General features: G+C 49.6%; 1 protein-coding gene across 1 annotated transcript in view; it reads right to left on the bottom strand.

The window, feature by feature from the left end:
• Nucleotides 1-519: 519 nt before the first annotated feature.
• HIP1 (huntingtin interacting protein 1) overlaps nt 520-18,453 on the bottom strand; it is a gene marked incomplete at both ends in the record, with an annotated part of 118,284 nt that continues 100,350 nt past the window's right edge. Inside the window, 22 exons of the mRNA XM_084251034.1 lie at nt 520-572; nt 1,269-1,377; nt 3,539-3,600; nt 4,262-4,385; nt 5,123-5,228; nt 5,481-5,581; nt 6,634-6,727; nt 7,125-7,183; nt 7,948-8,058; nt 9,159-9,292; nt 9,383-9,490; nt 9,660-9,746; nt 11,795-11,930; nt 12,339-12,482; nt 12,724-12,825; nt 13,697-13,813; nt 14,176-14,264; nt 14,812-14,995; nt 15,668-15,740; nt 16,076-16,173; nt 16,452-16,592; nt 16,703-16,778. Coding sequence (XP_084107160.1) covers nt 520-572; nt 1,269-1,377; nt 3,539-3,600; nt 4,262-4,385; nt 5,123-5,228; nt 5,481-5,581; nt 6,634-6,727; nt 7,125-7,183; nt 7,948-8,058; nt 9,159-9,292; nt 9,383-9,490; nt 9,660-9,746; nt 11,795-11,930; nt 12,339-12,482; nt 12,724-12,825; nt 13,697-13,813; nt 14,176-14,264; nt 14,812-14,995; nt 15,668-15,740; nt 16,076-16,173; nt 16,452-16,592; nt 16,703-16,778 — 2,308 coding nt within the window. The remainder of the gene's footprint in view (nt 573-1,268; nt 1,378-3,538; nt 3,601-4,261; nt 4,386-5,122; nt 5,229-5,480; nt 5,582-6,633; nt 6,728-7,124; nt 7,184-7,947; nt 8,059-9,158; nt 9,293-9,382; nt 9,491-9,659; nt 9,747-11,794; nt 11,931-12,338; nt 12,483-12,723; nt 12,826-13,696; nt 13,814-14,175; nt 14,265-14,811; nt 14,996-15,667; nt 15,741-16,075; nt 16,174-16,451; nt 16,593-16,702; nt 16,779-18,453) is intronic.

An 18,453-nucleotide genomic window follows, 5' to 3' on the forward strand; every position in this document is an offset into this window, starting at 1 on the left:
CTCAGCCAGGACACTCCTGCTGTTCCTCCGACTCGGTGCACAGATTCAGGGTAGTGTCCTGGGTTGGAATCCACCAGCCCTCTGAGGCTCGCAAGTTTGTGCAAATGATGAAACTGAAAAGACTGAGAAGAAAACAGAAAAGAAAATGTGTAAGATCTTCCCTCTCCAGGCACTCAACAGAGCAACAAGCCCCTCTCATAAGGACACCGATTCGGGGTGAATCAGCAGGCAGGACTGGGAGGGAGGTCCTCTCTGTGGAGATGGCCCTGGTCCCCTTCTTCTCCGGGCCAGTCTGGACACTGGGGAGGCGGAGAAAGAACAGAGATCACGGGTTTGAAAGGAACGGGTGTGAGTGTGAAGGGAGTTTCGGGAAGGGCCATCAGGTCCTCAGAACTGGACAATGGGGGTGGTGTGACTGCCCTTGAGGCTCCAAGGGTTTCGGCTGTGGCTGGGAGGATAACAAACACACAGATGGGCAACAAGGGTTTATACTCTGATGTGTGGGGCTTCAGTGTGGCTCTATTCTTTTTCGGTTACCGCTTCTTGCAGTGTAGGTGGAGATGCTTCTGTTCCTAAAAGACAATAATAACGTATGTTTCATTCTACTTCATGTACACACGCATTCGTTCAACCAACAAAAACTGCCACCATGTTGGGTTCTAAACAACATCATAGTCACAACCGTGATGTAATCTTCTAGTCCAGCAATGACTAGGTATGTCTGTAGTGGGTTCCCAGAGTCAACCAAGTCCCAGGAGAATCAACAATCTTGGCTGTGATCAAACTAGCCACTTTGAGCATGAAGTGACATTCATGGAGTTTCTGGGCTTGTTGGCCAAGTTCACTCTAGTCCATTTATCTCAGCTCCTGACCCTCTATCTTTTGACCAATGTTTCCCATCGCTGGCGCTAGCCCCTGTCTGCCAGATCCCCACTGACCACTCTTCATTCATTCATATTCAATTTTATACTGACCCACAAACTAAACTAAACTGGGGAGCACTGCAGGGCCCAAAAGGCAATGGTGCCAAGTGAGCACACAGTCTACTGGTCAATGAAAGGTGGTCAACTATAGGTTGTTAAAGTGACAACGAAAGCTTTTAATTCACCACACTTTACCCTGCTGTGGGCTTAAAGGTTAGTTATAACTGCAGAGCAGACATGCCTGTGAGTGGAGGAGGAGGAGGAAGTCAGTGACCCAAGGGGCAGGCCCCATCACACAGCGCCGTCCCCTCACTGTGGCTGGCTCTGTTCCTCAGAGAGTCTTACCTTCTTCCCAGCCCTCAGCAACACCAGCAAGCTCATAGTGCTTTTTTCGAAGCTCTCCCAGCTTTTGACGCTCCTTCTGCAAATCATTTTCCAGCTCTAGTACCCTAACCTGTGGGAAAGTAGAAATTTCTTTTCAGGAGTTATCCGAGAACTGTCTTAGGCTGACTTAATCCATTTCCTCTCTGTGTTCTAGTTTTCTACACCCTCGTTATTCACCCCCATTTCCAAAGCTTACCCATCTTTAATTTTGGCCCTTGTCCCTGCTATAATTTCTCGATCCTCTCATCACCCATTCTTCCCAGTGGCTCTTATGTTTTCTCGCTGTGACCCTTTACTGGAAATGGTGTTTTACAGCCCAAGTGCCTGAATGGAACTCGGGCTTATCTTGGTGTCTCTCTGATGGATCACTATCTAAAACCAGCTTGGGTGTTCAGCCCATCTATATGGTGTGTTCCAATCCCATTTTAGCCCTTCTCCTTCAATCTCAGTTCACTGGAAGCCCACGAAGAAAACAAATGTGATGGTTCTGGCATCTGAGGGCTGTTACAACTTCGGATTATTATTGCTATAGGAAAAGGCACAGACAGGCTTACAAATGGTTCTTGGCTATCGCTTTTTCTCTTTAATTTTACTTATCTTTTTTATTAATTCAGAAAATATTTGCTGAGCATCCATCATGTACCCTAAGCTCTATTACAGGAGCTGCAGACACTGGTACACAGACAAGGTCCCTGCTTACCTTGTAGGGGGAAGAGATAAACTAATGATTAAGAAAAGATCAAGTCATGAAGAAACTGACACAGAATGATGTGATAAAGACTAAGGGTGGTCAGTAGAGGCTGCTGCAAAGGGCCACCAAAGACCAGCTGTTTAGAGAACCGGTGAAGAATGTTCTAGGCACAGGCAGCAGCGGGACAAAGACTATAAGGCAGGAGTGAACTTGAGGTATTCGGAGAATAGAATACAGCCTTAATGAAGGGTGAAATGTAGCTAGTTTGAACAAAAAGGAGGGAATTTGAGGGAATTATGTGCAAAAAAGTAAGTCAGAATGAGTGAATATTAATAAACACCCTGAGGGCTGAGATTTAAGAGGGGAAGGCAGAAAGGGACATGGGGACACAAGGATGATGGTGGGGGAAAAAAACAAAAACAAAGATGACTCCTAGGCTTGCTTTCAACACCCAGGCATGTGGTGGTGCCACCTGCTGAGATGGAGAAAAGCAGGAGAGGCAGATTTGGGTGAAAGGGCAACCTAGAGACCTGTTTTGGACATATTAAGTTTGAGATAGTCTTTGGGCATCACTTGGCCATACCAAGCAGGTAGCTGGACGAGCACTGAACTCAAGGAGAAGATCCCAGCCAGGGAGGAGAATTCGAGTCAAGAGGGACTGGACCAGACCACCAAGCAAGACACAGAGGCCGCTCAAGTGTAAGCTCAGTTCTTTCGGTATTTACAAAGAAATTGGGTCACGTAACTTTCCCCAAAGACGCAGAGTGACCCATCTGTAGCCCTTTAACAACTGCCATCTGCACTGGACCCGATGGTTGATGACCAGGAGTGTCAGTCTTTTTTTTTTTTTCAGGATCCCACTGACTCCTATTTTGTAAGTCTTACCTTTACAGAACTGAGAGAAATGGCTTTTGATGGGTTAACATTAAATCAATTTTTTAAAAAACTAAAGGTAATTACACATAATTTATATCAGAAACTTTTAAGAACTTATCAATACTAAGACTATTAATACCAGTTTGTGCGAGGAGACTCCTGATAACAGGATCACCAGCCCAAGGCTAATGGGCAAGAGATTAGCTTCTTTTTTTTTTTTTAAAGATTTATTTATACAAGAACTGGGGTACAGGCCAGAGGCACGGGAGGGTGAGAGGATTCACCAGAGACAGAGTGGGGAGCAAAACAGGCAGACAACCAAAATACACTGCTAAGGGGAGCAGCGGGCGACACAGGAGGGGTCTGCCGCTCCATGTGGGTATCTCCCTGGCTGGCCGGGAATTTAACCCGCGCTGCAGAGGCTGTGGACAGCTTCACAGCACGGCCCTCAACCTGCTGCACCACTGGGGAGGCCCAAGAGGTTAGCTTCTGATCTTCACTCATCACCTCTCTCCACCACCACCACTTACATTCCTTCTTGAACTGACAGGTACATCTGTGATCATTTGCGCCCAGGTCTCTGTCATCGGCTTCTCTCGGGGGGTTGACATTTGGGGCCTATACCACAGGCAACAGAGATGAGACTAAGAAGTGAAGCTCCTACCTGGGAATCCATCTCCTGGCGTTTGATCTGGGTCAGCGTCATGCTTGAGAAGTCCATATTGTCTGCAAAGATGGATATTCTCTTGTCAAATAATATCCATTATTTGTCAAATAAAGTAAAAAAAAAAGGTCAAATAATATTCTTTCCTGGCTGACTCATGCCTGAGAGGCTGGCAATGCCAGTGCTCAGCTGAAAGCTCCATTTGCCATTTATCAACATGAGGGAAGGAAGTAAAGGAAGATGCAGTGGCAGGATAACCAGGGTCAGATTCCACCCCCAGGAAATGACTCTGTAGAATCATTTCTTTTGATATCAGAAAAATAGCTAATTGCAAAACCCACATAAAAGCCTGTCACCACGGCAATAGGGCCACAAGTCACTTAATGATGGGGACAACATACTATTTTATCAGTGTGCAGACATCACAGAGTATAATGACACTACACAGACATAGATGGTCCAGCTTGGCCACAGCTCGCCTAGATGCTATAGCCTACTGGGGCCACCATGGAATAGGGGGCCTACTGGTGACCAAAACATTAAGTGACACACAACCGTATAAACCTAGCCTATGTGTATGGGGCCTCAACTACTGAGACAACGAGTGTATGAAAGTAAAGAGATGAAAAATAAGACTGGAAATTGGGATGATGCAGAAGAACATAAAGAACAGCTAAAAGGGGCGGGCAGGGGGTAAGAGAAGTGCAGCATTGGGAGGGTTACCTGTCTCCTCAATTTGGGATTTGCCAGAAATGGTGGATGCCACAACCGCGGCTGTGGCCTGGTTCACCCCCCGGGAGGCCTGCTGCAGCTGGGTCAGGTTCACGCTGTCCTTATCAGCTTTCACCTGCCAGGACAAGTAGATTCATGTTCACGCAACACAGAGGGCGATGACATTGTCAAACTGGTCTGATGACTCGAGGCGACAGTCAATCAACTTCTCAAAATTGCTGCTTAGAGAATCAACTTCTGGCTTATCTCTAATATAAAAAACCATTCCAGGCTTATTTGCTTGGTGGCCTCAAACTCTTGCTTCATCATACATTTTGATAAAGTATTGCAGCTGGGGAAACCAATTTGGGGCAGTAAATAAGGATGATAAAAGAACACTCCCTGGGTACTATGAAACTCAAAGAAGGATTAGTGACAAGTCTTGCAGAATGACCAGTTGGGACAATGTTTCAAATCTGGAGCTCTGTGATGGGGAATCAGAGGTCAGTGTGCTTGCGTGGAGTGGGGGCCTAGGGATGAAGGGAGCTGAAACCAGGGCGGGAGACAAAGGCGACTCCAAAGGTATTAATAATGTTTCTTAAGTTTCAAATAGTCCTCAAAGACCATTTGTAACAAAAGCGAGATGAGCTGCAGAGGCGCACATGTGGGGAGCTGGGAAGAGGGGCTCCTCGCTGACTGAGGAAAGGCTTTTTAGGAGAGTAGTGTAGAACCCTAGAGAGGCCAACTTTAAATTTGGGACCCAGCTCACCCAGGCCCTGGGTTAATCATCTGTTCTTGGTGCGAGCTCCATGGTCCAAGTCTTCTCTAACCTAGCCAGGTCTTAGTGTCCGAGGAGTCCAACACGGGCCCTACCTTGGAGGCAGCCACAAGCTGTGCTGTGCTTGCGGCAATTTCGTGGGAACACACCATTAGCTCCTCGAATTTCCCTTTGCCTTGTACCACCAGATCAGCTGCATCCCTGGGAGGAAAGGACAAGATGGATGGGGTCATGGACAGATGTCACCTTGAGACTCCACACCACCTTGCTGGACAGGGAGGACAGCCTCTTGCCCCAACGCCCCACGTTGCCCAGGAGATTCAACTGTTAGTTCTGCCGACTTTCTATCAAACACTTTATTGTAAGGGCATGTGTTTTCCCTTCAGTTGTTGTTTGGGGTGATCAACAGAACACGGGGTGGGGTGAGGAGCCTCGGGACCCACAGACACTTACACCATCACAGTGGCTCCCCAGCCCACAGCTTTGGAGGCTGAGATGAGTCCTTCCGTCCACCGAGAATTCTTGGCATAGAACTCTTTAGGGGATGCTGTCCCCTAGGGGAAGGAGAAATAATAACAGCCACTTTCAGGGAGTGCCTACTATGTGCCAGGGACTTTCATAGCTGTTAGTTCACACAGTGCTCACAGTAATCCTGAGAGGTAAACATTATCCTTCCCAGCCTACAGGTGACAATACCGAGGTTCTGAGGCAAAAAAATAGGTTTTCTAAAGTCATGCAGGAAATAAAGAGAAGTAAATCTTAGGCTTTTTCCACATAAAGCCGGTGGCATGTCTATCACATCATGATATTTCTACTATAATGCACATGCGAATAACTCAGGATCCAAGGGTAGTCTTGCCACTCTAAGATTTGCTAAAAAAAGGAAAGTATGTAGTAATTTTAAAAATTATTTCTATGTGGGTTTCAAATGCTTTTATGCACATGGACTGAGAAGCGACATCTACTTGCTCTGTGCCTCTTTCTGTTCTGGGGACACAAAAGAGCGCCTCTCAGGCTGCTAGAAAGCACCGCCAGAGCATATGTGGTTTTGTTCTTTACTGGACTGTTCTCAGGCTCATAACCACCCCCCCGACTCCTGTCTCCTGGGCACAGTTCACACGAAGATGTGAGGAAAGAGATGGCAGTAATGCCAGCAAAGGTGTGAGAAAACCAGTGATGATGCTCACGAACCACCAAGCCAGTATGGATAACTGTGAGCTGCCTGCGGGTGACAGATGCGCGGAGCCATGGTCAGCTCCAGCTGTGCGCTCCTGATTTTGTCAGCCCTCGCTTCCTACTCCAGGAGCCCAGCTGTGCAGAGCACACTGCGTTCCACAGTAGCTTCAACTATGCGGCCTGGGTTAGTGAGCCTGCAGCTGGAAGCCCTGGCTGACTGCTCTCTGGGGACCCGGCAGTGCCCCCCACTTCTTCCCATGGTGTCTGCTCAAGTCCACAGAGTGGCAGCTGCGTCCTCAGGTGGATGCACCGGTGAGGCAGCATCAGGTACAGATTTCACTGAATGTGGGTGAGTTAAGAAGCAGACTTAGCCTTCCAGGGAGCTAAGTCCCCTGGGACTCTCTGTTCATGGGCCCTCACCCACACCTACCCGGCCACTCTCCACAATCTCTCTCTGGAGGTCCTTGGAGGCCACAATCAGCACCTGAATAGCTTGCATTAGGCTAGTACAGGAACCAAGGATCCTGCAAGAAACAAAACAAAACAAAAACCTTAGGGACACAAAATAGAGGCTGCGCACAATAGTGAATGAAGATTTCTCTTTTACTACTAAATATACACAAACTGGGAACAGGAAGGAAGGCAGGGATCCTCTCTCTGGGGTACAGCCCTTAAAGAAAGGTGGTGAGTGAGGAGACAGGACTGGGGGCTCTTCTTCATAAAGAATATTTAAGTGGTGATTCTCAGGGTTTCCTTTTCCCTGTAATACAACAGTGGTGTTATCTTCATCATTAGTACTGTTATGGACAACTGCACACTCAGCCCTGCCCCATGGCTGCTCGGCTTCTATCCCACTGGCATAACCTAGAGCAGGGAAGACCAACCCAGTCACCATGGCGCCACCATGCTGCTCAGACTGACCTTTCATTCACCTCCAGTTTGACTCCTGTGTCTCCTGCTCGAGATTTGCTGAGCATCTCCTGTTACAAAGAAGGAGGGTCTATCACCATGTGATGGGTAATGAGAACCCACTGGCATTCCACTATACTTTTGAGTCTAGCATCCCTAAGCAGCTGAGAAACCCAAATCTAGAAGAGCCCGCCTGCATCCGCGTGAGAGTCAGGGAAGGAACCCAACCTCCATCTGACTCAGGACGAGGCTGTAGCAGGCTCTGCAGCGAGGGCCTGGCTCTCTGGGACCCACACTCACTGGTATATGCAGACTTCGAGAGCTATGGCCCTATGTCCACAGGCTGTAGGGCACACACAGGAAGGCAGCGGCCTGAGTCTTTCACCAAAGGCGCAACAAGTGACTTTCCAATGGTGCCCACACTGGTTTCCCTGAGACTTTATTTACTGAGATCCTGGTCCTGTGACAAATCTGCAATATCTCATTTAATGCTTACAACATCCCTCTGAAGTGGGGACTATTATCATCATCATCATCATCATCACATAGCAATGGAATCTGAATCCTAGCTGATGTAACAAAGCTCAGAAGTCATACAAATGGTCAAGCTGAAACCAGAACATGCTGGTCTGACACCAAAGTATGATCCTTGCGGAAGGTGCTCTCTTCCAGCAGCGAGGACCTTCTCATGCTTTGGCCCTCAGAAGTCCCAGTGGGCCTGTGTTCTGGCTTGTTTATGATACCACTTTAGCACGTAAGTGAGAGATGCCCAGTGGGTAACGCTGCCGAAGGGTGACTACAAGAGCATCCTTAGGTCTTGCCGCGGTGCCCATACCTCTATTCTGGCCGTTGCAGTTTCAATGGCCGCTGAGGTAGCAGCCATCTCCTTGTCCACCAGGTCCCCCAGCTCCTCCTGTTTGATGTCTAGGCCCCTGGGCAGGAGCTCCTGTGAACAGCATCATAAAGGCTGAAGTGACTCCTGAACACATTTCTATTCCCAATTCCCTTCCACCTGGCAGAAGGCAGGAAGGCGCCGCCATATAACACACGTCTGTAAACCACGAAGGGGCATCCATCACAGCCCTTGTCTAGAACTCTCTACACTGTGAAACCAGAATGTGCTAGCCTGACACCAAAGAATCTGATCCTGCGGAAGCTGGATCTTCCAGAAGGCCTCCCCTTCCCAACTCCTGCAACCCTCTCTACACCCACGAAGCCAAGGTGCAGAGGCCCAGTGCCTCGACCGCAGTTGCATTGCTAATAAGTGGCAGAGCAGAAATCTGAACTCAGGGCTGATGGCAAAGCCCATGATGTGGCTTAAAGAATAAGAGTAATGACCCATGTTATCTACCAAGCAACTTAAAGAACAACTTAAGAAACACTATTAATACCTTTGGAGTCCTCTTTGACTCCTGCCCTGATTTCCTCTCTCTCCCTCCCTGGGCCCCACTCCACTATAAACAGAGTGCTTACTGGGTCTTTTTTTTTTTTTTAAAGCTCTACAGAAATACATCCTTCAACAATATATTACGTGTGCATGTTTTGGTCTTTACTTAAAAGGAATCAGACTGTACTGCACATTTTAGGAATTAGCTAAATGCTGCTTTACACTGTCGACTTTATTACAGCTCTCATCAAACTATAGAAATGGTTGATTTTATTTTTCTTTCTCACAGAGCCCATGTCTTACTTGTCTCTATACATCTCCACCCAGCACAATACCAGCATACAGGACTCATTCACTACATGTTTACTGAATGAATAAGTCTGCCTTTAACTCCAGATAAAAGTCCTTGAAGATGGAAATGACTTATTTTTTTATCTTGCCTAGTATTGTGATGATCACAGTCAATCCTCAGTCAACAGCCAGTGAATTAAATATAACCAGAAAGTCATTGAAGGTCAGATTTTTCAGCCTTAACTCTTACTTTTTACAATCAAGTTGTAAGTGTAGAAAGAGCCGGCTTGAACCTCACCGATTCCCTGGCGAATCACCAGCACTCACACCCGAGAACAGTAACTTCCCCAGTAATCACGTCGTACTACCTCGCCGATGGCTGTGATCTTGCTGAGGCAGCTCCTCATGGCTGTGCTGTCTGCATTCTCCAGGGCGCCTTCTTCCAGGAAAGTCAGGTAGGTGAGGGTTTCCCTGGCATACTGCTTGCAGGCCTCGGTCAGCACTGGAGATACAGGCGACAGACACTTCTAAAGGTCCTCTGCACCCTGCCCCTGCCCAGACTTTCACAGCAGCCTCCAACCCTGGTACTCACAGTCGCCAGGCTCTGGTGGGGCTCTGAGGCAGGTAGTGCTGCCCTGAACAATGGTGTCGCTGGTCAATTGTGCAAGGAGGGTCACTGAGTGGAGAAGCCCACTGATATCTGCTGGGGAGTCAGAGGGAAGTCTCTCAGTCCTGCTTGAGGGTGGCTCCTCCTCCACCATTTTTGGAGTCATACACACTCCTTTCTTGGGGCACAGGAGCCTGTCACTATTTGCACATTGTAGTGTCTCCGAGTCCTGCCCAGAGTTACTGTCCTTGGCCTTTCTTACCTTCTGGGTAGAGCAGATACTGACTTCGTTTTTTTTCCAGTTGCTCGATGCAACTGGAAACAGACTTGACCTTGGCAAGAAGGTGATCTGTGAGAGGGAAGACAGGGCAGTCAGAGCTGGAGCTGAAAAGCATGCTTCACCCGCCTTACTTACACCCCCGATGGACGGGCCTGCCCAGTGAGTGGCCCCAGGCCTGCAGGAGCTGCCCTAAGACCAGGAGACCACCCTGGACATGATTCCCTTACTTCCAAAGCTGTGTTTCTGAGTCTGTTTCTTAGCCGAGAACTGGCGCAATCACCTCGCCAGCGTAATCCAGCCCCTCATTTCTCATTACTGCCCACTGCCTGAAACTCAGGTTATCCTGGTCTTTCAAGACCCTTGAAGCCTCATTTCTCCTGGGCCTGGACCTTGGCTCTACCGTAGTCCTTGGTTTCACTTTCCATTGAGTCACTCACAGTCAACCGTAGTCTGCAAATGTTATGCAGAATGAGACATTTGAGAGTGAGGCCACATTCACATAATTTTTATTACAGTATAGTATTAGAATTGTTCTATCGTTTTTTATGTTTCTATTGCTGATCTCTTACTGTGCCTAACTTGTAAGTTAAACCTGGTCATAGGTGTGTATGTATTTATCTATTTATTTTTATTTATTTATTTATTTATCTTTTATAGAGGCATGTTTTGTTTGTTTGTTTGTCTGTTTTGTTTATACAAGCACTGGGTACAGTCAGAAGCGCGGGAGGGTGAGAGAATTCACCAGAGCCAGAGCAGGGAAGCAGAGCAGACAGAAGGACCGTAGTACACTGCTGAGGGGAGCAGCGGGCGGCAGGAGAGGTCTGCGCGCCATTGGGACCCTCCTCAGGTGGCCGGTGGCCGGGGAGCAGCCAGGGATCGAACCGGCGCCACAGAGGCCGTGGGCAGCTTCGCAACCCAGTGCTCAACCGCTGCACCACCAGGGAGGCCCAGGTGTGTATGCAGAAGAAAAAACAGTACATGTAGGTTCAGGGGTATCCCTGCTTTCAGGCATTCACTGGGGGTCTTGGAACATGTCCTCCATGGCAGGGGAGGTGGATGCTTTCACCCACTGGGTGCCAAGGCCCTCTCTTGTTCAGAGGACTTCTCTGACTCAGTTCCCTCTCTTGTGTACCCTTAGGACCCTGGCTCACGCACAAGGCCCCTGTGCAGACCTGTAACAAGGTGGGGTCTGTATTTGTGTATTTGCAGAATAGCACCTGGCACCAGCACACAATAAATGCCAGCAATTATTGTTATTTATCTCACTTCTCTTCCTCTCCATTGGTTCATGTCCCTCTTCCTCCTTCAAAACCCAGCTCATGACATCTTAGATCCGCCCACCACTGTACATCCTGGCCTCCCCTCAGTAAATCAGGTGCTCAGTGTGCTTCACTGGCAGCTGTTTCTTTAGAGATGGGTTCCCTGCTGAATAAGATATCAAATAAAGACCTTTCTATTGGATAATAAAAATCGACTGTCAGCTGTTTCCTCCCATCTGCCTGTCCCTCAGTGGGACCTCTGTTACTTTGCCAACATGTCCCCTCTGCTTGAGAAGGAGCCGTGACGACATCTGTCAGCACCATGTCCACGATCTCACAAACTGCAGGGCCTGGATGCGCTCCCATCCACCGCGCCAAGGCCCTCCCTTGTTCTCCGCCCCAGATCCCTTTCCCGCATGCCTGAGGAGCACACCCAAGGCCCATGTGTGGACGTGTGCCAAGGTGTGGTTGTGACTGTATTGCCTCTGCTGTTCTACGCTTTATGATACTCCCTTGTCTAGACAGGACGCTCACAAGCAACCGTCTTGATTCAGATTACGTTTTTCTCCTTATACACGGTCTGCTCCTCTTCCCTCCGGCCTTCAGAGCTGTACCAGGGCTCTGCTCGGTTAGGTAGTGTCCTGCTGACTAAAGCAGTAGCCACCCCACCCGGGACATCAGGAAATCCTCTGCCCGGGAGCTTCTAACTGAACAGCTCTCAGGATGGGGCCCGGCATCCCCTGGTGATTCTGACAGGCAGCCAGGATGAGGACCCTAGGCCAGTGTCACCTGGGGTTCAAAGCCACAGCAAACAGCATCAGGCTGAAAGGCCGCAGCCAGGCGGGTGTGGGAGCGCACCTGCAGATCCAGCACAGCTGATGAGCGTGGGCTCCTCCAGCTGCCGCAGGGCCTCCTGGATCATCTGCTCTGCAGCTTTCCTCGACTCTGCCAGAAGCTTTTTCCGTTGATCCTTCATGAGCTGGTGCACGGATTCCTAGAAATGGCCCAGGAGGTGAGTCTGCCACGGACCTCAGCAGCGGTCGAGCAACAGCCCTCCAGGCTCGCTGGAATTCCTGGCAGCTTAGCTCAAACTGTGAGGCCTGAGTCAATTTGCTTGACACAGGGACAAAACGACCTTTGTCGACAGGTAAGTGCCATGAGCCATGAGGGCTGTGGGGTGGAACCCTCTCCACTCTTGGAGGGAGAGAGCAACAAGTGCATCCTTTCTCAGATGAGAGAGCACCCTGCTTGGCCTTGTTTCATGAATGACCCAGGCACACTGGCATCAGGAGCCTACAGAATGCCAGTCAGGTCAAAGGCTCGAACCCCCTCCCCAGCCCCCTTGCCTCCATGGATACACGAGTGTGAGCGCGAGCAGCATCGCATGGTGTCTGAGCCTCGCCTGCGTGGAAGACAGTGTGAGCTGGGTCTGTGCCAGCTGTTCCTGAAGAGCAGACAGTTCCTCCTCTCGGCGAGCAGCAGCCTTCAGCAAGCTTTCCTGCTCCTTCTCCAGATCAGCAATCTGGGCCTCCCGCTTTGACTCTGCCTGCAATGGCAGAAATGTGGGGAGGAGGAGAATCAAGCTGTCCCCTTTCTGGAAGTCCATACCCACCACCTGGCCACAAGAACAGCGGGTCGTATCTCTTTAATCTGTCATTTTCACTTCCAGAGCACTTTCTGGTAACATGTGGGACAGCGTGGCCCTACCTAGATGGTGACCAGTGCTGGAAAGCAGCGATCCCATAGCCAGAGGGGCAAGGGATGAGGACGGTGCTGGGGGGGCTCACCCGGGCAGAAGTTTCCAGGTTGCCCTGGACAAGTTGGAGTTCCTGTTTGCTGGAGGCAAGTTCTTGCTTCAAGTTCTCTAGAATTTCTGTTTGCTCCTGAGTCTGAAAGAGAAGAGAAGCAGGGGCACTCTGAACTGGGTGGTGGCTACAAATTTTTACGAATGTAAAAATCCCTGAACTATATGAGGTTTGTATACTCTTTCCCATGTAAATTTTGTCTCAACAAAAAGTTGAGGGGAGAGAAGGTGAAGACGCAGGGTGTACCAAAGAAGGGAAGGGATTTTAAGGCTATTTCCCATATGTCAAGCTTGAGCCCATAGTGCTGGTTATAGCAGAAATAGACTTTCATTCCTATACCCTGACACCAGTGTCCTGCTGAACTACACCATTGTACTGTCTTAAATAGATTCTCCTTTTATTTCTTTTCTAAATGGCATTTTCCAAAGAGCAGTTGCAACCTACTAATAAGAATTTACAGCTAACATTAAAAAAAATGAAATAAACAGAGCAAAAAAAAAAAAAAAAAAAAAAGGCAACCGAATGCACTCACATAGTAAGCGCTGCTTTGTGAAACGTTATTTCCATTAGATGGATGTATTTTCCAGCATGGGTCACAGAAAAGTGTAGAAGGCATTGCTCTAAGTGTAAGGTGTTCAGTTCTATCCCTCTGACACCTTACTTCCACCCGAGGCTGCCTGCTTGCCAACCCTCTCCCCACGACACCTGCCATCTCCGCTTTGTTCCCTTCTCTACTACTGTGCCAGGGAAGCCTTTACTGATAAACCCACACAACTTCATTACTTCCTGCCCTAATGCCTCATGTGTTGGTACCATGTCCTGGTGTCTTATGTGGCCTCTTGTAGGATCTCATCGGTCTCTAACCCACAGAACTGCCCACGGAGCAACGTTTCCATCTGTGCAGTCCAGCTCAGACTGACCATTTACTTCTTTCCCACATACTTCTTCCCCTCACCTTCCGCTGGGCCTGGTCACTTAGGTGCTGAAAGGAATCCTCCAGTTCTTTTCTCTCTCGTTCTAGATCCACCTGAGCTTGTCTGGCCACAGACACCTGTTTGGTCACCTCTGCATTCTGTAAGGGAAGAACAGTGTCTTGAACTGGCTTATCTCAGGTTTAAAGGACATCTTCTTCTAGAACAAACTATCACAGATGCTCTAGAGTGGGACAAAAAATCACCTTTCAGAGGGATGCCAGAATAAAGTAGTCATCTTCAGGTATTTGACTCTCTAGCATTTACAAAAATAATGAACATGGTGGGTCATGGAAGCTGGCGTCTATGGTGGAGTCCAAAATGTGGGAGGCAAGGGAGCCTGAAAAGCTGTGGTTCTCAGAAATGGTGATATCCCCTAGAAGCTGTTGAGCACGCTGGGCCCGGCTGCAGTTGCCGGCTGCCGCAATGCTGGCACGTGACAAGGCAGGGGCTGAGGGCTTACCTTCCGCAGCAGGTCAGCATGGTTCTGCACCAGCTCGCTGTACTTCTCCTTCAGCTTGCTGTACCGCTGCTCGTTGGCCTGGGCTTTCCCTGTAATGTTGAGGAACACGGTGAGGACTCAACCGCGGGGGGACCTCTGCCCTCCTTCCAATAAGCCAGGGTCCCTAGAAGACCCTATCTTTTCACAAATGCCATGGACCTTCTTTGCCCTCAAAAAATCCTGCTTGAGTAATTCCTGGGATGACAAGTTTAAAAAAAGAATTCATCTGATTCAAATCACTCCACTGACTCACACCTCCTGAGCATTTACACGCAGTTTTTTGACTTTTATGTCATGTTTTTCTTAGGCTATTTATCCTTTGCATATGCACTCCCCGGGGCGGCACTCTGTGTCACCTTCTGTCCTCCACTCCCTCTTCCCAGCAGTGCCCTCCATGGGGCTCTCCACCTGCTGGATCCAGTCTGCCCTTCATGGTAACAGCAGTTGACACTCCTGAAACCTCTCTGGGGCAGACACAAGCCCAGCTCTGCCCCAGCCTCCCCCTTCATCCTGAGTCCAGCAGACAGTGCTCCTGCCTCACCCTCGCCCATAGACCAACCCTCACCCACAGCCCCACTCTGGCCCACAGTCTCTCACGTTCTATCTCTGTCAGGCTCCGCTGGGCCTTCTCTGTGTCTTCTCGCTGCTTCTTGAGCTCGTCCAGCTCGGCCCGGAGGAACTCGCTGTCGTCAGCTGCCTGCTGCCGCAGGTGCTGCTGCTCGGCCAGCTCGGCCTCCAGCTCGCTGATGCGGCCCTTCAGCTGCAGTGCTGTGCGCTGGCTCTGTGAGAGGGGCCCGGAGGTGTCCAGTCACGGGCCGCCCTGGGGTGGAGCGCTGGGTCCTGCTGTGTTTCCAGCAGTGACCGAATAGATACCTAGGCTTTCCTAAAAGGCCAGCTCCCCAGGCCTCATGAGAACTGAGTCTATTGGTCATTACCAGCCACTCGCCCAAACACAGGGGCTGAGGGCCAGGTCCTGTTAGGGTGGGCTGGCAGGAGCCACAGAGGAGCCAGCAGCGGGAGGGATAGGGCGCTTCGCCTGTACCTGTGAGTGAGCCTAAGCCCAGCCAAGGGCCGAGCAGCGGGCATGATTACAGTGCCAGACTCTGCAAACAGCCATCAGGGCTGCCATCAAGCCCTTCTCATCACCCCATGAGAAAAGTAGATCTTTTTTCTATAGGTCACAGCCAGGCGGTGATCAGCATCACCTTAACACAGAGACCCAGGGGTTGGGTTCAGTGGACGCTCTTAGGGTGAGAAGCATGGAATGTGTTACAACCAAGACCACAGGAAAACCAGCTCCTTTTGGCTCTGGCATTTCTACTAATTAACATCCCCTGCCCTGGCCCCCACACCCCCCTTAAGATGTGGTCCAATCAGAATCTATGTGAAAGGAATTTAGTATACAAGTGTGCAGTGAGAGGCAGAGTCCCGAGGCAGAGCAGGGCCCTCGTACCTCTGTCTTCAAGTTCTCCAGCTGCACCTTCAGCCCGTTGACCTCCCGGTACAGCCGATCAATTAAGTGATCCCTGGGGACAGAAGAGCAAGCTTTTTTCCCCTGGGCTCCTACCCCTTTCCTTCTAAGTATGTGAGGAGAGAGACTGTGTAAGAGCTGGTGTTAATTTGGGGTGATTCTTTGAAATTCCATAAATTACATATCGGGATCACCATGTATGAATCTCACCCCCCATGGGTCCACAGTTATTTCAGCCTCAGCAGACTTTCCTCAGGGATTAAAGGGACTATATTTTAGGGTCAAGACATTTGTCGGAGACGCCGAGTGCCACGAGGGATTGCACTGTTAGGGTTGCCGGTCAGACTGTTCGGCTTCTGTACCCTCTGCCTGAACCCAGCTTGGACTTACTTTTCATCCTTGTTCACACCGTTCTGACTGTTGAAATTAAAGGGATCACTGCTGAACGAGCTGCCAAAGATGTCATCGAACTTGTTGTCAAATAAATTCTGTGGTGACCAAAAATGGAGAACAAAATTAGAGATCCAGAGACTTCTGTGTGTGGGTCAAATGCGTGACAAATAAGAATGGAGCCTTCTCTGATTTTGTTCACATCTATTTCTGGTCCCTCCTAGGGGCCAAAGGCAGGATGCTCAGTGTAGGTTGAGAGCTTGGGTTAGAAGAACCTGGTAGATCCAAAAAGTCTTGCCCAGGCTTCTCTGCTCCCCTACCTACACTCATTTAGAGGTAGGGGAAGAGGCACGTTTCTCTCCTTAGCTGTCCTCACCTGCTGGGAGGCATCCATGTCCATGAGGTCATCTTTCTCCAAGACCGGCTCGCTGTCAGGGGATGAGGCCTCGGCTGGAATTACCACCACAGGGCTGATGTGTTCTGACAGGGCAGAGGCCCGTAGGAAGTTGGGTGGGTTCTGAAGAGGAAGACACATCCTCAACCCATGGTCACCCACCGGGCCCTACTGGCCTCTTTAGAGAGGACCCTGGGGCTCAGAAGCTCCCAGAGAGTGACTGGGCACCTTACCTCAGGCAGCTGAGGGATCTGAATGAGCCGCTTGAAGTACTGTAGGTTGCTTGAGCGGTAGAACAGATCTTTCAGCCTGGAGGTGGACACAGGCGTGAGGGGTGCTGGGTGCCTCACCAGCCCCGGGAAGGGGACATGAGACTACCCAGCCTTTCTACCGCTGCCCATCCCAAAGGCACGGGTCGGCTGTCCAGGAGATGGCCTCTATGGCACCAGGACTCAATTGTGATGCCACAGGGAAAGATTATTATTAGCCAGTCCTCACTTAGCTGGTGGTGAGAGGACAGTTCAAACCACAATCTTCTGGAAGAGCAGATCATCCAAGAACTAATTTCTGCAGCACTGTGGAATGTATGATGTAGTCTGGTAGGTAGGGGATGTCTGGCTTAGGTGATATCCAAATCAATTTACTTTTGCTGAGGCTAAACCAACTGACCAGAGGAAAAGGGAAGGGAACTTAAGGACTCAGATCTCATTCTCTCTCTTTTAAATTAATTCACCTAGTTTGAGAACCATTTGTTATCTCCCCAAGTGGATCACCAGAGGGCAGAAACTAGGGCTTGCTGGGCTAAGTTTACTCCAGTGCCAGGCACAGAGGAAGTTCACACCTATCTGTCTACCTCTTGGATGAAGATGAATAGGAATAAAGCAAAATTTTTCTTTTCTCCATTTGTCAATCTAAATTCTGAAGGCTAAGAAAGCAGAGAGCAGCCAATTTCAATATTCTGAGATGAAAGAGGATCATGGGTCTCTCACCCTTTCCCTGCAATACAGAATTTTCTCCAGCTCAGCCCAAAGAGCTATACCCTCATAACCTCCTGACAGCCTTTCAGACCCTGGGTCAGGTCTGCCCTGGGATGTCATTGCTGTTTTTCCCAAATTCAAAGACCATGGGGCCTCAGAGAGCTGCTGGGGCTGTGAGGAAGAGAAAGAGAGGTGACTGCTCATGGGAGATGTGCTCTTGAGCTAGGAAAAAGGGAAAAGAAGGGAAGTCACCTGACCACCACCCCCTTCTCCTGAGCTGGAGCCAACAGTAACAGGCCCTACTGCTCTCACATAGCTCCCTGAATTTAACGTTCCAGGAAATCAGCCCCAGGGTTTTAATAAGTCATTTATTACAGAATATGCACAGAGATTTTCAAACAGAAGAAGGAAACAAGGAGGTTAGTACAGCCCTGAGCTTGCCCTCTGATGGTGGCAAAGGAAGCAGCAAGAGAAGCGGGAGCTTGGGCCTGGGGAGCTGCGCTTTCCTGTTGTCAAGGATGACGAAATGGACAGGAAGAACACGGAGGTCTAAGTAGACAGTGCTGAGCCATGAAGCCCTGCTCAACACCTCGGTACTACTCTCTTCCATCCCCTCCTGTCCCGACCCGTCTAGTCACCAGTGTTCTTTCCCAAACACACCAGAATTATTGATCCATTATCCAGACAAACTACTTCTCCTGGACCAGAGCTGGCTAAGTAGCTCATTAATCCATTCAGATCATTTCTGGAGCACTTCAGCAGACAAGAGAGTCAAACGAACGCAGGAAATAAGCAGGGTGTCGAGATAGAGGTACAGGGTGGGGTGAGCATGGAGGAACGGGAGATGGGGTGAAGGCCCGACTGAAATGAGGTACTGACACAGCCTGTGTGAGGACCGGTGACCAAAGACGACCTGGAGCTGGCCAGGCTGGGAGCCGGGGGAGGGAAGGCCCTGAAGGAGGGCCTTTTTGAATAGGTGATATATTCACCACCCACACCAGATTCAT

The sequence above is a fragment of the Talpa europaea genome (assembly GCF_964194135.1).
Source record: "Talpa europaea genome assembly, chromosome: 12".
Taxonomy (NCBI): Eukaryota; Metazoa; Chordata; class Mammalia; order Eulipotyphla; family Talpidae; genus Talpa; species Talpa europaea.